Raw genomic sequence first — 19,206 nt, forward strand, 5'->3', positions numbered from 1 at the left:
ACGGTGTACCGGGGTGTGGCACTTGGAGCCAGCAGTGAGAGCTGGGTGTCGATGATTTCTAGTGCATCCTACGAAATTGGATGCAGCTGACTGAAAATACAAAGGTACTACGTCAGTCTGAAAACTCCATACACACAGTAAAACTATATTAATAATCTACCAATTAGGAACTAATCTTGTAAAGCATTTACGATGTTAGCTTTCCATTTTGAGAGCTGACTCCCACTCTGAAATCATTCTGATATTTAGGGCTTGTATCTAACATTCACTGGGGATATATTGCATTTTGCTATGAGTCACAGGGCCAACAGGAAGTTGTCTGTTCTGCTGAACTTTCGTGAAATAGCAGTGTGCCAGTCTCTTTGGACTGATTACGTTCTGCATCAAAACAGTGCAGGGTGAAACTTTTTGCGAAAAAGATTGTCAGAATGGTGAAGGTTCAGGCAAGATGCATCAAATACTGTCTCATCATACTCAATCTGCTATTTTCAGTAAGTTGGACTTTGTTTATTCATTGTTCTATCTGCTTGCCAGTTAAATTGCTTTTTAATGATACAAATTTTAACAATTTCTAATTTGAATATTGGCTACAATTAGGTCATTGTTGATCCTGGGCTGTATTTTAAGTGTTGGGGATTTTTTTTTTGTTGCTTTTGTTTATTGTATGGTTAATTATATACCAATGTCTATTTCTTTTTATCAAGTTTCCAAACAAGTATGTATCTTGATCATGAACAAGTATGTTTCGTAAAAGCAATTTTTTTGTGTCTTAAAATGGGGATGAAAACAATACCCAATAAGATCTCTCCTTGTTATGGCTGATGCAGATATAGAGCAACAACTATTATTTTACATTTGGTGGTTAAGCCACCAATTGTGTCAAGGGTAACAGAGAGTATCACTGTGATGCCTCCTTCGTATTTGTGAATCGGGAACTGAGTTGTTACAATTTCCATGATCTGTTCTGGGTGATCACAGTTGCACACTAGAGTTTTTAATTCTCCATTTGTGCATCAGATAACCAGATCTGCTATAGTTTGTGCAGATGCAGTTTAGGGTTTACGGAACAATAGCACGGTTACAGCACATAAGGGAGCCATTCGGCTCGTTGTGTCCATGCTGGCTCTCTGCAACAACAATTCATCTAATCCTACGACCCTGCCTTTTCCCCTGAAAACTTTTTCTCTTCAGACAATTATCCAATTCCCTTTTGAAAGCCACGATTGAATCTGCCTCCACCACGCTCTCAGGCAGTGCATTCCAGATCCCAACCACTCGCTGCATAAAAAAAAGTTTTTCCTCATGTCGCCTCTGGTTCTTCCACCAATCATCTTAAATCTGTGCCCTCTGATTCTCAGCCTTTCTGCCAATGGGAACAGATCCTCCCGATCTTCTTTGTCCAGACCCCTCATGATTTTGAACACCTCGAACAAATCTCCTCTCAACCTTCCCTTCTCTAAGGTGAACAGCCCCAGCTTCTCCAATCTATCCCTGGAACCATTCTCAGCCTTCCTAAAGTGCGGTGCCCAGAGATGGACACAATACTCTAATTCAGGCCGAACCAGTGTTTTATGAAGGTTTATCATAACTTCCCTGCTTTTGCACTTTATTCTTCTATTTATAAGGCCCAGAATCCTAACTGCCACATTAATGATTCTCTCAACCTACCCTGCCACCTTTAATGATTTGTGCACATACACCCCCCAGGTCCCTGTAATGTAATGTAGTGGTGACTTCACCTTTAAGTAACTTCACCTTTAAGAGACCAGGCCATTGATGATGACATCATCAGGTATATATATAAAGAGGAGACACTATTTGGAGAGACACATTCAGCATGTGGATGGCAAAGAGCACATACTGACCAGCGAGGAAAAGACCTTTACTTGAGATCATGCAATATATATACGTAAGACAATAAATAGTGTTTGTGTTGAATCCAAATATAAAGCCTTTATCTTATCCTTTAATGAAGACTTAAAGAACACAGTACAACACCACACATTTCTGGTGACGTGTAGAAAATAGAAAAGAAAGGCATAGAAGGATGCAAGGACAGAAAACACAGGGAGAGAAAGTGAAGAGAAAACCAGGACTGTATCAGAGAGAAAACATGGACTGGAATACAGAAAAAAAAATGTTTTGTTCCAGATTTATGCTAAATCACTCACCATGTGTCTGCAACAACTGAAAGTCTTTCCAGCCTTTACAGAGACAGGCAGCAACCCAGGGACACAGTGTAGTAAATGGCTAGCACGATTCAAACACCTAACAGTGGCACTTGATAGCAAAACACCCCAAAGAAATAGAGCACTACTCCTACGCAATGCTGGACCAAACGTTGACAATATCTTCGATACACTCACTGACACTGGAACCGACGATGATTATGACAAAGCGAAGAATGCTCTAACAAGATATTTTCAACCAAAAAGCATATCCTCACTACAAAATCAATGTCTTCAGGCAAGCAAAACAAGATAAATGCAAGATCATTGACTACTGTGTAATGAAACTCAGAAGTCTGAGCCAGAATTGCAACTTCACAGACGTGGACAAAGAAATTATCTCTCAGATCATTATGACCTGCCAATCACCAAGACTAAGAAGGCAAGCTCTGAGAGAGGGCGAATCGTTAAACATGCAAAGGTTACTAGATATTGGCAGAATCCTGGAAGCTTGTGAAAGACAAGCCAAAGTCTTAGAAGGGAAAGAGGCAAATAAAATAAAATTTTAAAAAAATTGGGCCTGGCGGAAAACCCCGAATCGGTCCGAAGTTCAGAAACAACCGTTCCCACTCTCATGCACCTGTCAGCTGCTCTGCTCAGCTTTCCTGCTATCTGCAACTGTCAGAGAGAGAGAAAGAGCAACAGAGAAAGGGGGGTGGGGGAGGAACAGAGAGAGAGGGGAGAGAGAGAGGGGGGGGGGTGGGGGGACAGAGAGGGGGGGCTACAGAGAGTAAGGAAGACCACAGGAGGAATATCACATGGAGGAAGCAACACAGAGAGAAGTGAACACAGAAAGGGGGGAACAGAGAGAGAGATGGATAGACAGAGAGAGGGAGAGAGACTGATCAAGATCACTCCTTACAGATGGACATCTATCCTGAGTACTCCGTGTCTTGAATACAAGTGTACGGGCAAACATGACTACTTGTGCAAGCAAAACAATGCCAGGTATCTCACTAAATCATAGTGACGAGAAATTGTCAATAAACTAATCTTCTCATTTAAAGCTTCTTCACAAAAATGCACATTTGTTGTTGTTTTGATTAATAGTAAGATACATTTTTAATACCTTTATCTTTCTGAAATTGTCTCACCGGCCCCCCTATGTAAGACAAAAATTGTAATGTGCCCCCCACACAAAAACGTTGGACAATCCTGCTCTAAATCTACAGGACAAGTATGAATTTGCATGGACATGAAACAGGCTAACAAAGCGATAAAACAAGAAAGGCACCCAATGCCAATACTAGATGAGATAATTGAAGACGTGAATGGGTCAACAATCTTCAGTAGCCTAGACATTGACTATCTAAATTACATATGTGGTCATGCTGCGCCTAAGGCCATGATGTTTGGAAACGCCCTGATGTGAAAGTATACCAATCATGCAAGGATGAGTTTACAATGCATGACAGACTCATACTCAGAGGCAACAGACTTGTCCTCCGTACATCTTTAAGGAGAAAAGCAATTGAGATCACATATGCAACGCTTCAAGGGATCATAATGTCGAAAGCCTTCTGTGAGAGAAAATATGGTTTCCTGGAATTGACAAAATGGTAAAGTAGTAAGAGAATGCATACCATGCCAAGCAGCCATGAATGAAGGTACAGAGAAGCCTGAACCACCTAGGATGACACCCTTGCCCAAGAGTGAATCTGTGGAATTCTCCACCACAGAAGGCAGTGGAGGTCAAGTCATTAAATATATTCAAGAAGGAGATAGATATATTTCTTAATGCCAAAGGGATCAAGGGATATGGGGAGAAAGTAGGAACAGGGTACTGAATTAGATGATCAGCCATGATCTTTTTTGAACGGCCCCGAAGGGCCAAATAGCCTACTCCTGCTTCTATTTTCTATGTTTCTATGACGCCCTGGAAGGAAGTGTCAGCTGATGTTTTAGGACCTTGTCCCTCTGTTGAATACATTTTAGTCACAATAGATGACTACAGCAGGTATCCAGAGGTAGAAATAGTGACATCGACATCTGCAAGAGCAACTCTACCCAAATTTGATGCTGTCTTCACGAGACAAGGGATACTAGATACAGTAAGAACAGACAATGTGGCCCACCATTTAACAGTCATGAATTCGCCGAACTTGCTAACCATTTAGGATTCACCCATTGAAGAATTGTACCCTTATGGCTGAGAGCGAATGGAAACGTAGAAAGTTTTAATTGCTGAAGGAAAGAGCTGGAAACGACAACTCTTTAAATTTTTAAAGGAAAACCCCTCATTTGACCACAAATATATCACCAAGCTTCGCTGTAAACTGAAGGCAGATAAAGTGTGAACTGCCACAATTCACACTGACTCAACCCTACACACACTCATTGAAGGATAGAGACAATAGTCAAAAACAGAAGATAAAGACACATGCAGACCAACTGGATGCACACAAAAGATAGCGAGACAAAAGAGGGAGACAAAGTCCTGGTTCGGCAAGAGAAAAAATTAAAATCAAAAATTATTTCGCCATTTGACCCAAGTGTATTCATGGTAGTTCAGAGAAAAGGAAACATGATCATAGCAAAAAGAGGAAACTACATTGTGAAGAGAGATGTAACCTTCTTCAAAAGAGTCAATGCTAAAACAATTCCAGAAGGAAGTGACAAAGACGACTTCAATGACTTCACGCCTGCGATACCTCAAGAAGCAACACAGCCAAATTAATCGATACTACACGATCCATTTTGACCTAATTACCTGTCTGATTTAAAGATTATGTCATGCATTGATGATGAAGGGAGACAGGTGGAAAAAAAGTCTGATATTGAGGGTGATGTGCCTGAAACTTCTCCCCTCCCAGTTTTCAAACTTCAGTCCAACTGAGTTGTGTTCAATATAATTTTGCATGATTAAGCAGCTAGAGAGTAATTGTTAGTTTTTTAAAGAAAAGGGGCAACTTTAAATTTAAAAGAAGTGGGTAATGTAATATAGTGTGGTGGCAACTTCACCTTTAAGAGACCAGGCCACTGATGCAACTGATGACAACATTAGACATGTACAAGGCGGAGACACCATTTTGATAGATATACTCAGCACATGGCTTGCAAAGAGCATACACAGACCAGTGAGGAAAAGACCACGACCTGAGATCATGCAATGTAGATCAGTGAGACAATAAATAGTGTTTGTGTTGAATCTAAATATAAAGTCTGCAGTTATCACTTAATTAAGAGTTAAATAACACAGCACAACACTTTGGTCCCTTAGCTCCTGCAACCCCTTTAGAATTGTACCCTTTAATTTATATTGCCTCTCCTCGTACTTCCTACCAAACTGTATCACTTTACACATCTCTGCATTAAATTTCATCTGCCACGTGTCTGCCTATTACACCAGTCTGCAACTTGGTGTTGCAGTCTATCACTATCTTCCTCACAGTTCCAAGTTTTGTATCATCCACACATTTTGAAATTGTGTCCTGTACACCCCAGTCTAGGTCATTAATATAGATCAAGAAAAGTAATGGTCCTAATAAGATCCCTGGGGAACCCCACTATATGCATTCCTGGAGTCTGAAAAATAACTGTTCACCTTGTCTGTCCGTTTCCTGTCACTCACCCAACTTCATATCCATGCTGCCACTGTCCCTTTTATTCCATGGGCTTTAACTTTAACTATGTTGCCCAGGAACTTCACAGAAGAGAGAAGCTAGGTGTCTTCTGTGTCAGATCTTTGACAACTTTTTTTTGTGTGACTTCTTGAGAACTCCATTTGGTTTTTGAAGCTTCAGCGGGATTGAAGTTGCAATATCAAAGGTTACGTTCGTGGGTCCAAAAGGGCTGATGTGGATGCAAGTGGTTTTCAGGGAAGTTACTGAGGCCCTGGTGGATGGGGAGATGTTCATTTTCCTCGATTCGCTGGACTTCCCAGAAGTTTGTGACATCGCAGTGAATGAATGAGTGAGTGGTGTGCAACAGCATGGACAGCCAGGCTCGCTGGGTAGACTTGAGGGTTCCAGTGATACACCACATTTCAGTTGTTATAGCCCGGTGAGAAAGGGGTCTAGGGTTCTCTCTCAGACTTTACCTGGTCTTACCGCAACAGGGTTTAATTTTAAACACCGGGCTGAGTTTTACACCGCCCCAGTGGGTCGGTTGGTGGGGGGGGCGGTGTAAAATTGAGCGGAGGGCTCTGGGAGGCCTACCCGCCCCGCTCCCACCTCTGGTCAATTTTACTGTGGTCGGGTGGGGTGGGGGGGAAATGGCCCGCCCGAGGCCAATCAAGGCCCTTAAGTGGCCACTTATGGCAGTCAGGGTGCCCAATTGAGGGCCGCCCCTGCCTCCCAACCCAACCCCGGGACCCAAGACACCTCCCTCCCCCCAAACGACCACTCTAGCCTCACCAGGGAAGGACCAATCTGCCTGGTGAGGCATGCCCAACTTACCTGAGGTCCTGGCTCCATGATGTCGGCTGGGCTGCAGTCCCAGCAGTGGCCACCGCTCCCAGTGGCGCTGCTTTGACTAAGAGCTGCCGGCCCACTGATTGACCGGCAGCTCACTGAGGTGGGACTTCCTCCCTCAAGCGGGTGGAGGTCCTGCCTCGGGACAATTAAAGCCCAGGGACCCATAATATATGGGACGTATCCCTGGACTAGGCGGAAGCAGCTTTTATGTCAGTGGTGAATTCCTGTTCGCCTAAGGTAAAATCCAGTCCACTATCTTTTTAGCTCTCCCTTAGTGAATCCTTGTTCACAAACTTCCAATTATAAGGCAAAGAAACTTAGCCAAACAGGTGTTCTTAGGTTTAAAGAAAAAAGGTTGAACTTTATTAAACTTAAACTCTAATTTGGTTAACGCCTACAGATACGCGACACACCCATGCTAGCTTGCATACACGATACACACATGCAGATAGAGACAAAAAAGAGCAGAAGAAATACAGTGGAAAAGTTTGAGGCAATATCTGCAGATGGTTTTGGTTACTGTTTGAGCTCACTGTAGAGTCCTTGATTGTAGGAAGGTCTTGCTTTTCGTTGGAGCCCAGTATCCTTCTTAAACCTTGTTCAGTGTAGGAGACTTTTCTCTCTTAGACGTTCACGTCTCTTCAGTGGGTCCAGAGGTTGGTGAGAAAGAGATGGAGTGCACAGGAGAGGTCTTCTTACTCCAGGAGCAAACTGCAGTTTCTCAGTTCAAACTCTTTGTACAATTCAGAAAAACCCAGGTCACCACGCAGATTAGTCATGTGACTAGCTGGGCTGACCACATCTGTTTGTGGATTCTCTGGTCTTAGCCGACCCTGGAATGTCTCTTCTTACACACAATACCTGGTGCACAAAGTCCATTGTGGGTTAAATTGGAGTAGGGAATAGCCCCTTTGTCCCTCTAAGCATTATCTGGTAGTATGCAAATGTTTTTTTCCAGCCATGGCTGATCTGTTTAACCAGTCATTTCCTCGCTCCAGCAACAGTTTCAAATCAATATGACAAAATTAATATGCCTCATTCCTGGCAGGTGGGCGGTCTGCATGATACAGTGTTCATTTGGACCATTAGCCTTTTTAATTACTTTTTTGTACCTGTCCACTAGCTTTTGGTAATTTCTGTTCTTGGATTCCTAAATCACTCTGCCCCTTCAGTTCCTAGTTGCTCTCCATGTAGAAAGGATCAATACACCAAGATGTTAGCAGTTGCTTTATTACTGTGTTATTGTATTAACGATGAGTATCAAAATGCAACATAGAAACGAAGGGGACAAAGTTCTATAATATTCCCCTGATGGTCTTCCATAACTTTGGGAAAAATTATGGAAACCCTATACATACAGCATGTACTAGGCCACACTGTTTTACTGAGATGTCCATGAATTTTCCTCTGAATTTCTGGTAGATGATCAGAAGGATTGAGGTGGATATTCATGCCCAAAGAGCTATAAATTAGTTTTCTTCTGTGTCTCTTTCCTTCCTTTCTATTCCTCTCCCTTTGTGTTTTCACGATTCTCCATTCTGCCCTGTACTTTCTATTATTTTTTAATTACTTTGTTTAAACTTACCTGTTTCCCATTGCCTTGACCAACGCACCATTCACATCACTTATTGTGCACCTCTGATTGGTCAAAAACTGGCTTCAAGGTCAATGTTTTCAGCCAATCAGCAGACTTATTTATAAATGACCTGAGCATATCAACAGAGGGACAATTATTTTATCTGCTTTTAGCAGGCAACTTGGCTGAGTGCAGGAACTAAAAATGTTTTGCTCTCAGGTTGTGGGCGTTACCAACAAGATTAGCGTTTACTGGCTGTGGCTCAGTGGGTAGCACTTTCACCTGAGTTGGAAGGTTGTGGGCTCAAATCCCAGCCCAGAGACTTGGGTATAAAATCCAGACCGACACACTCAGTGCAGCATTATCAGAGGTGCTGTCTTTTGGATGAGACATTAAGCTGAGTTCCCGCAATGCTATTTTGAAGAACAGCCGTGGAATTCATCCTGGTGTCCTGGTCAATATTTATCCCTCAATCAACATCATTAACAAAGCAGATGAACTGTTCATGATCACATTGCTGTTTGTGTGAACTTGCTGCGCGCAAATTGACAGCCGCTTTTCCTACATTACAGTAACTACTTTTAAGTTATTTCATTGGCTGTAAAGCATTTTGGAACATTCTGAGGCCAGGAAAGATACTGTGGAAATACAATTTCTTCCTTCTTTCCCTGAGCAGCTGGTTTTAAGCTTACACCTTGTAATGAAGGTTCTCCCACAAATGGTGTTAAATAGGAAATGCCGCAGTATTGATGCAGAGGTGGTGAAGGAGAAGATAATTGACCAACCAGAATAGCTTGTCCCATCATTAACTATGGTTTAATAAGTATAACTATATTAACATCTGCCACTATTTCCCATAAAACGTTCAATGTTGACAATGTTGTGGCCTCAAGAATCATCCTTTTATTTGTTGCTTTCCAGTTGCTGGGCCTCATCATTTTGCTACTGGCATTTTGGTTTCGTTTTGATGAGAGAACAAAGAACCTTTATGAAGTTGCTGAACATGGGGAGAAATTCCTTATTGGTGAGTTATTGAAGAGACTTCCTATGTAGTCAGCTGTAATTAAATTCTGAACTCTGGCTGCTTAAAACCTTTGTTTCTCCCAAAATTTATTTCTTCCTCCCCCCCACCCACCCGCTCTCTCCAGGTCCCCCCACTGCTATAACACAAAACTCTGCTGCCCGAATCCCAACTCGCACCAAGTCCCGTTCACACATCACCGACTGTGCTCATTGATCTACATTGGCTCCATCTCTGGCAATATTGCAATTTTAAAATTCTTATCTTTTTCTTCAAACCTCTCCATGGCTTTTCCCCTTCCAACCCTGGTAACCTGCTCTTGGTCTTGGGTGATGTGTGAACAGGACTTGGTGCGATTTAGGACATGAGGAGCAGAATTTTGGATGACTTTAAGTTTATATGGAATGGAAAATGGGAGGTGGGCCAGGAGAGCACTGGAATAGTCAAATCTAGAGGCAGGAAAGGCATGGATGAGGGTTTCAGCAACAGATGAACTGAGGTGGGGTAGAGATGGGGGTGCGTTATGGAGGTGGAAATAGGCAGTCTTAGTGATACCGTGGATATGTGGTCAGAAGTTCATTTCGGGATCAAATGTGATGCAAATTGGGGCTGTTCAAGAGGCCGTAATTGGAGGAGTGCAGAGATCTCACAGGGTTGTGGAGCTGGAGGAGATTACAGAAATAGGGAGAGGCGAGGCCATGGAGGGATTTGAAAACAATGAGGAATTTAAAGTTGAGATGTTGCTGGACTGGGAATTAATGTAGGTCAGCGAGCACAGGGGTTGATGGGTGAACAGACTTGGTACAGTTAGAACACAGGCAGCAGAGTTTCAGATACAAGACTTTTTTTGTAATTTATGGAACTACACACGCTATTGATTTATTTACTTATGTAACAGTCGGGTGGAACTAATCCATTTAGTTTTCTATAATAACTAACTTGATATCCTTCTATATTTAAAACTGTGGCAGAGGAAGTTCAAATGTGGGAAAGTGTGAGGTCATCACTTTGGACCGAAGAAAGAGAGAACAAAGTATTTTCTAAATAATAGATGGTAAAAAGCTAGGAACTGTGGAAAAGCAGACCAATTTAGGTGTTCATGTACAGAAATCACTAAACACTAGTGGACAATTACAAAAACATATTTAAAAGGCTAATGGGATCTCAAGGGGGCTGCAGTGCAAAGAGGTGCAAGTTAAGTTACAGATTATAAAGCTTCAGTTAGACTGCATCTGGAGTATTGTGTTCAGTTCTGGGCATTACACCCCAAAAAGGTGCAAACATTCACCAGAATGACACCAGGGTTAAAGGGCAAAGATTATGAGGTCAGGTTGCATAGAACAGGCTTGTATTCCTTTGAGTTTAGAATATTAAGAGTTGATCTAATTGAAGTGTTTAAGATGATTAAAGGATTTGATAGGATAGACAGAGAGAAATTATTTCCTCTGGTGGGGAGGGGGACGGAGGGGGAGAGGAGTCCGGAACAAGGGGGCAGAATCTTAAAATGAGAGCGAAGCTTGTGATGTTCCCGGGACTGGAGTGAGGTTTAGCTGAGTTTAGTAAGAGACATGAGACAGAAACAGAGACACCTTGCTGTTGAACAAAAATGGATTCTTCTTTATTTCTTTTACTTTCACTTTTCTGTTCCTCTGCTAGCATGGATGTGTATAGTGGCCTCAAGTGTACAAAATGCACAATGCAATTTTCAAAACACTACACCCCTTCCCTTCTTAGTAAATGAGAGACATAGTACGTTTCATCGGTTTGTTTCTAAAAGTGCAAACAACAAACTTAAACTTAAATAGTTCACTTCGTAACACAGTCAATTAAGTATGGTGGGTGTTTTCTGTCGCGAGTAGGATATCGTCTGACATCAGGTGTAATCTCATTTGATTCATTTTTCATCTGAGATTTCGATGTCGAAATCGGATTCGATGCTTACAAGTGGTGTTTCCAGTGCTTTGAAGGATGTTACATTTCCTGTGATGATTTGTGAACCGTGCTTAGCAGTGATCATTGATCCTTTTGTGTTGGTCATAACAAATGGTTGGATGTCTTAAGGGGTTGTTTGTTTTCCAACATGACCATTACGTTTCACAAGTACTTTATCTTCTGGCTTAAGCAGCATAGCTCAAAGTTTCATGTTTCGCTCTGCATGTACTTTCATTCGATCCTTCAGTTTTCGATCGTGTTCACCTACATGTTGATCATTAGCTCCACAGGGTAGCTCAGGAAGACTGTGCATAGGATGTGCAAAGATGAGTGTAGCTGGAGTTTTTCTGAAAGTCGAGTGAGGAGTCACTCTGTAATTACACAGCAAATGATATAACTCTTGCTTCCATGATTTGTTCTCAGCTACAGTGTACATTTATCACTTATTTCAAGGTATGCATAAATGTTTTAACTTTACCATTAGCTCTTGGCCAAAGGGGTGTGATTTTCCTATGAGTGAACCCGAGGTAGTTTGCAAATTTACTGAACTCATCGCTGTTGAATGGGGGCCCATTGTCACTTACTGTTTGAGGGATTACAAACAAGGTGAAGATCAGGTCAAACTTTGGGATGACGGCTTTCATTGAAGTTGACATAACTCATTCCACGATTGGGAACCTGCTGCAGTCGTCAGTGACAAAAAGTAGATGTTCACCTGTGGGTAAATCTATGAAGTCAACGCCAACTTCAATCCATGGTCTTGGAGGTAGTTTGGACATCTTGAAAGGATCATGAAGCTTTCACATTGTAGTTGCGTGACATGGCAAACACTGATTGATTTTGTGCTATACCATGCAGTCAATTCGTGGGAACCATATCTTTACCCCAAGGACTTGTTTGGTTTTCACAATTCCCTGGTGTCCTTCATGTGCTATATCAACAACACATTCCCTTAATGAGTGTGGAATGATAACACAATTGTTGCGTAACATGAGATCAGATGTGGTTGTAACCGTGAGCTCATTTTGAACAATGTGAAGACTTTATATGTGTGAACGATTTCATTTGAAGATGCTTTCTCAATCACATCTTTCCAGTTTTGTGATTCCATAGCCTTCATACATAATTGCAAAGCCTCATCTTGTTTTGTAGCTGCTTTGAAGTCAGCTACCTTTAGCAACTTTGGCACTGCATTTATGCTTACGCAGTTAAGATGTTGTTCAGCAACCTTTTCCTCATGACTAGTAGGACTGACTGTCAGTAATGGGTATCGTGAAAGATGGTCCACTGGGTTGAGCTTGCTTGGCTGATACTGAACCTGGAACTCATACTCTTGTAATCTGAGTATCCAACATTCTATTTGGGTGGGTAGTTTGCTAGGTGGATTGTTGAACGAGCTCACTAGTGGTTTATAATCGGTTATTACTTTAAACTCACTTCCATACAAGTAGAAATAAAACTGTAAGATACCCCATGTGATTGAGAATGCTTCACTCTCTGTTTGTGAATTACACTGCTCGACGGGCATTATTGATCTGCTTGCCATCATTGCAATGATTGATGGGTTACCTGTCTTCTTTCTGTATGAGAACTGCACCTAAGCCAACCAGGCTTGTATCCACGACTAGCTGGGTGGTTTTCTCAGCGTCGAAATAGGCACTTGTGCAACTTGCTAACAAATGTCATTTGATCTGGTGTACAGCCTGTTTGTGTGATTTAGTCCATTCCCACTAGGTGGTCTCTTTTGTCAGATCTCGTAGCGAGGTCAGGAATGAAACAACTACAGTACGTGATGAATCCAAGCAGACTCCAGACTTCTTGCACGTTTATAGCATCTATAGCTTTTGCAGTGGCTTCAACTTTCCATGGATCTGGTGATACTCCTTCACCACTGAACATATGACCGAAGAATTCAATTATTTCATTAAACAAGCACTTGCCTTAGTTCAAAGTTAGGTTACATTCTCTGAGACGTTGTCGGTGTGCATTTAGGCATGTCTCGAGTTCACTTTCAGTGCGACTGTAGATGAGAATATCATCACTGATGCTCAACACGCATTTAAGTCCTTGAAGTGCAGACTGAATTGTGCTGAAATACCTCAGCTGCTGAGTTGACTCCAAAGTTGAACATCTTGTATCGAAAATGTCTGATGTGAGTAGAGAATACAGTAAGCTAACTCGATTCTTCAGCAAGCTCGATTTGATGGTAACCTGCATTGAGGTCAAATTTAGCAAAGAGTTTAGCACCATTCACTTTCTCTATGATATCATCAATTGTCGGTGTCAAATGTCTTTCTATTTGTATGGTTTGGCTTGGTGATCGCATAACAACGTAGATTCTAATTTGGTTCTTGCTCTTGGGTTTCTTAACGACTTGTATGGGTGAGACCCAAGGAGTAGGCTCATCCCCAACTTTCTCAACAATGTCAAGGTCAAGTAGGTATTGAAGTTCCTTCTCTGTCTGTTTCCTAACAGGCAATGGTATTAGTCGCTGCTGATGCGCAACTAGGGGCACGTGCAGCTTGCATGTAACAACTTTCAGTTTGCCAATATCAGTGAAGTGAACAGCATACAGTTTGAGAATGTTTTTGTTTTGCAAAAGAATCACATATGTGACTGCAATCATGTGCAGATCTGTTGCTGTGTGGAAACTGATAAGCATGTCACATTCTCCAGATATGACGTGGAATACAGCATTCATTCTATTGTCTTTGAATGAGACTGGCATTTCAGAAGTCCCAAGAGTTTTCAATAGTTTGTCACTGTTGTAAGGGATAATTTTCAGGTTACCTGGTTTGCAGAGAATGAGGCAATCCTGAAATTTGTTGAATGTTTTGTCTCCCATGACATTGACAGAAGCTGCAGTGTCTATGAGAGCATCTACATCCAAGCAGCCAATGGTCACTGTCACACGTGGCTGTTTGCTATGTCTGAGAGAGAGCTCAAAAGTGTGTTCACGGTCATCTGCCTCTATGTTGGTCTTCTGTCGCCTTTTTGCTGTGGTACACATATGTGGCACCCTTCTGTTGGTATTGGTCTTCATAGTTGATTTTGCTGATGAGAGACATACAAGAGCAAAGTGGTCGGGTTTGCCACAGACTTTACACTGCTTGCCAGCAGCAGGACACTCTGTCCCGTGTGGGTAAGCACTGCTGCAGTGGAAATGTTCTTTCGACAAGTTGCAGCTCTGTTTGTGAGATGACTATTGCTGCTTTGGAGGCGGTTTCCTGGCATACGAACGATGAACAGTGTTCACAGGAGTTGAACTTGGATCATGGTTGTTGCTGTTAGCAGCCTCAACTTCATTGAAGGGAGGCGGTGGTGTAGTGATAATGTCACTGGACTAGTAATTGAGAGGCCCAGGTTAATGCCCTGGGGACACGGGTTCAAATCCCACCTTGGCAGCTGGTGGAATTTAACACCAATTAATTAACAAAATTCAATTAATTAGTTAAAAAAAATCTGGAATTGAAAACTAGTCTCAGTAATGGTGCCATAAAACTATCATCGATTGTTGTAAAAACCTATCTGTTTCATTAATGTCCTGTAGGGAAGGAAATCTGCTATCCTTACCTGGTCTGGCCTACATGTGACTCCAGACCCACAGCAATGTGGTTGACTCTTAACTGCCCTCTGAAATGGCCTAGCAAGCCACTCAGTTGTCAAGGGCAATTAGGGATGGGCAAAAAATGCTGGCCTTGCCAGTGGCACCCACATCTCATGAAAGAATAAAAAAAGGTCTGGACTCAGAGCGACAGTGATCTTGCTAACTCCAACAGCTCTGACAGCTTTCTGTCTTTCTCAAATGCTTTTTGGCATAGTTGACTAGAGAGACAGCCTTCGATTATTTGTGTTTTGATTTCCTGGTCGACATGGTCAACATCACCAAAGTCACATTTGGTTGTTAGTTGCCTCAAACATGTGCAATATTGTCAATGGTCTCGTTTGTTTCCTGCTTAGTGCATTGGAAGATAACAGTTTTGTATATAATATTTTTCTTGGTATAAAGTAGGTTGTCAGCACATTTTTTTGCTGAGTTGTAGTCATTTTGCTCAGGCAGAAATGTCTCAAAGATATCTTCTAATTCTTCACCTCCATAGTGAAAAAGTAGAGCCTTTTTCCTTTTGTCATCGGTGAGTGCAAACCCTGTCATCGCTCCTTTGAACCGTCGCAGCCACTTTTGCCAATGTGGGGATACAGATGATGTCTCTGAATGCACATCAAAGGGTGGTAGATTGGGCATAGACAACGCCAGACTGATCATCAATGCAGGGATTGTGCATGATCAAGGATCCGGGATCACGTTCCTTGCAGAGGAAAGTTCTCTGCAATGATCCGAGATTATATATTTCTTTTTAACTGGATGGTTATTTTGGAGAGACCAGTGTGTGTATCCATAAGCTTCCCATGTGTCACTAACATAGCCTCCAACTTAAAATGCTGTCTTCAGAGAGAAAACGAAAACCTTCCAAAATGTTCATAACTGAAAGCAATATTTCCTATTTTTCACCATCCTTCTCCTTTTTACCTTGTCTTCATTGTGATGTTCTCAGGATAGCAGTGAGGTTTAGATGAGTTTAGTAAGAGATATGAGACAGAGTTAGAGACAGCACACTGTTGAACAACAATGGATCCTTCTTTATTCTGTGTTACTTTCACTTTTCAGTTCCTCTGCCAGCATGGGTATGTATAGTGGCCTAAAGTGTACAAAATGCACGATGCAATTTTCAAATAGCGACAGGGCTGTTCAGGGGTGATGTCAGAAAGCACTTCTTCACACAAAGGGCAGTGGAAATCTGGAACTCTCTCCCCCCAAAAAGCTGTTCAGGCTAGAAGAGTCAATTGAAAATTCCAAAATTGAGATTGATAGAGTTTTGTTGAGTAAGGTTATTAAGGGTTATGGGAACAAAGGTGGATAAATGGAGTCAAGATACAGATCAGCCACGATCTAATTGAATTGTGGAACAAGTTCAAGAATCCATGTGTGAGACTTATGTTAGGACCAGTCCACAGGGCATAACACAATGAACCCCAACAGCTCCACCTCTATGCCCATATATCAAGGGTGATATGTGTGGTGATTATCCTTCCTTTTGCACATGCCGTAGACATAAAACTTACACATGTGAAATGAATAGAAAATGATGCAGTTCAGATTTGCAGGAGTCTTGATTGTCCAGGTCAGCTTGTGACTGCCCTAGCTTGAGACAAGCAAGTCAACAGGATGAGGCCACATCCTCTTCATCCTGTCTAAATCATTCACTGATAGTTTTTAAACAATTACAAGGACTTGCTGAGCTTGTACTTCTACCCCTGCCCTTCCTTCATTTGCTTAGCTCTCAGTGTGATTGATATTCACAATTTCTTATTCGTTCATGGGATGTGGGCATCGCTGGCTAGGCCAGCATTTATTGCCCATCCCTAATTGCCCTTGAGAATGTGGTGGTGAGCTGCCTTCTTGAACTGCTGCTGTCCTTGGGGTGTAGGTACATCCAGAGTGCTGTTAGGAAGGGAGTTCCAGGATTTTGACCCAGTGACAGTGAAGGAACGGCGATATAGTTCCAAGTCAGGATGGGTGTGTGGCTTGGAGGGGAAATTGCAGGTGGTGGTGTTCCCATGCGTCTGCTGTCCATGTCCTTTTTAGGTGGTTGAGGTCGTGGGTTTGGAAGGTGCTGTTGAAGGACCTTTGGTGAGTTGCTGCAGTGCATCTTGTAGATGGTACACACTGCTGCCACTGTGCATCAGTGGTGGAGGACATGAATGCTGAAGTTGGTGGATGGGAGTGCCAATCAAGTGGCTGCTTTGTCCTAAATGGTGTTGAGCTTCTTGAGCGTTATTGGAGCTGCACCCATCCAGGTAAGTGGAGAGTATTCCATCACACTCCTGACTTGTGCGTTGTAGATGTTGGGCAGGCTTTGGGGAGACAAGAAGTGAGTTACTTACCTCAGAATTTCCAGCCTCTGACCTGCTCTTGTAGCCACAGCATTTTATGCAAATGATCCAGTTAAATTTCTGATCAATGGCGACCCCCAGGATGTTGATAGTGGGTATTCAGCGATGGTCATGTCATTGAACATCAAGGGGAGGTGGTTAGATTCTCTCTTGTTTGAGATGGTCATTGCCTGTGTTATGACCATGTGAGAGAGGTCTTGGGTTCCCTTTCAGCCTTCACCTGGTCTTACTGTAACAGGGTTTAATTTTAAACACACTGTGTTTTTAGCTCCCACTTGGTGAATCCTTGTTCACCACTTTCCAATTATAAGGCAAAGAAACCAACACAAACAGGCTTTCTTAGGTTTAAAGAAGAAAAGTTGAAATTGATTAAACTTAAACTTAAACTCTAATTCAGTTAACGCCTACAGGTACACGACAAGCCCACACGAGCATGTATACACAATACACACCTGCAAATAGAGACAGAAAAGAGCAGAAGAAAAATAAAGTGGAAAAGTTTGAGGCAATATCTGAAGAGTTTTTGTTACGGTTCTTCAAGCTCACTGTAGATTCCTTGATTGTAGGTAGATTTTGCTTTTCGTTGGGGCCCAGTATTCTTCTTAAACCTTGTTTGCTCTAGGAGACTTCTCTCTCTTGGGGTTCATGTGTCTTCAATGGATTCCAAGGCTTGTGAGAAAGAGATGGGAGCAGACAGGAGATTCTCAGTCCAGGAACATTCTGCTTTCTACCCAAACTGTTTGTACAATTCACAAAAACTCAGGTTTCCCAGCAGGTTATTCATGTGACTAGCTGTAGCTGGTTTGATCATGTCCTTATGTGTATTCGGCCATCTTAACAGTCAACCTGGAATGCAAGCTCCCCCATCTTCAACATCTGGTGATCAAAAGTCAATTGTGGGTTGAATGTGTCAGGGAATGGCTGCTTTGTCCTTCCAAACACTGTCTGTTAATATGCAAATTTTTTTCCAAACACGATCTGGCAATTTTTTTAAAGCAAGTCCTTTCTTCACTTTAACAACAGTTTGAAATTTAATGTCCATGTGGCAAAATTAATATGCCTCATGCTTGGCAGGTGGAGGCCTGCATGACACCTGCTACTTGTGTGGCACAAATGTTACTTGCCACTTATCAGCCCAAGCCTGGATATTGTCCAGGTCTTGCTGCATATTGACATGGGCTGCTTCAGTATCTGAGGAGTCACAAATGGTGCTTAACATTGTGCAATCATCAGCAAACATCCCCACTTCTGACCTTATGATGGAGGGAAGATCATTGATGAAGCAGCTGAAGATGTTTGTTCTTAGGACACTACCCTGAGGAACACCTGCAGTGATGACCTGGAACTGAGATGATTGACCTCCAACAACCACAACCATCTTCCTTTATGTTAGGTATGACTCCAACCAGCGGAGAATTTTCCCCCGATTCTCATTGACTCCAGTTTTGCTAGGGCTCCATAATGCCATACCGGTCAAATGCTGCCTTGATGTCAAAGGCAGTCACTCTCACCTCACCTCACCTCTTGTGTTCAGTTGTTTTGTCCATGTTTAGACCAAGTCTGTTATGCGGTTAGAAGCTGAGTGGCCCTGGGACCCAAACTGAGCTTCACTGAGCAGATTATTGTTGAGCAACTGCCGTTTGATAGCACTGTTGACGGCCCCTTCCAAACTGACCCCTTCATAATGGCCGAGGGAGTTACTACATCGCTGGTTCATCAGATTGATACTGGGGGTAAAAGGGTTAAATTATGAGTACAGTTTGCATAAACTTGGCTTGTAATTCCTTGAGTTTAGAAAGTTGAGGGGTGATTTGTTTGCAGCGTCTAACGTGATTGAAGGATCTGATTTGGTACAGCCAAACTACTTCCTCTGGTAGGGAGAGTCCGGAACAAGGGAACTTAACCTTAATACTAGAACTAGGCCATTCAGGACAGATGCCAGGAAACACTTCTCCACACAAAGATTGTGGAAAGCTGGAACTCTCTTCTCCCAAAAAGCTTTGGATGCTGGGGTTCAATTGAAAATTTCAAGACTGAAATCGATAGGTTTTTGCTGGGTAAGGGGATGAAGGTAAATAGAGC

At 42.4% G+C, this 19,206-nt stretch overlaps 1 protein-coding gene across 1 annotated transcript in view; it reads left to right on the top strand.

The window, feature by feature from the left end:
* The first annotated feature begins 309 nt into the window (after nt 1-309).
* Nucleotides 310-19,206, top strand: part of LOC137379420 (CD9 antigen-like) — a 38,547-nt gene continuing 19,650 nt past the window's right edge. Inside the window, exons 1-2 of the mRNA XM_068050201.1 lie at nt 310-491; nt 9,141-9,243. Of these exons, the coding sequence (XP_067906302.1) occupies nt 429-491; nt 9,141-9,243 (166 nt within the window). The 5' untranslated portion in view covers nt 310-428. The remainder of the gene's footprint in view (nt 492-9,140; nt 9,244-19,206) is intronic.

Source organism: Heterodontus francisci, chromosome 18 (assembly GCF_036365525.1).
Source record: "Heterodontus francisci isolate sHetFra1 chromosome 18, sHetFra1.hap1, whole genome shotgun sequence".
In the NCBI taxonomy this organism is placed as follows: Eukaryota; Metazoa; Chordata; class Chondrichthyes; order Heterodontiformes; family Heterodontidae; genus Heterodontus; species Heterodontus francisci.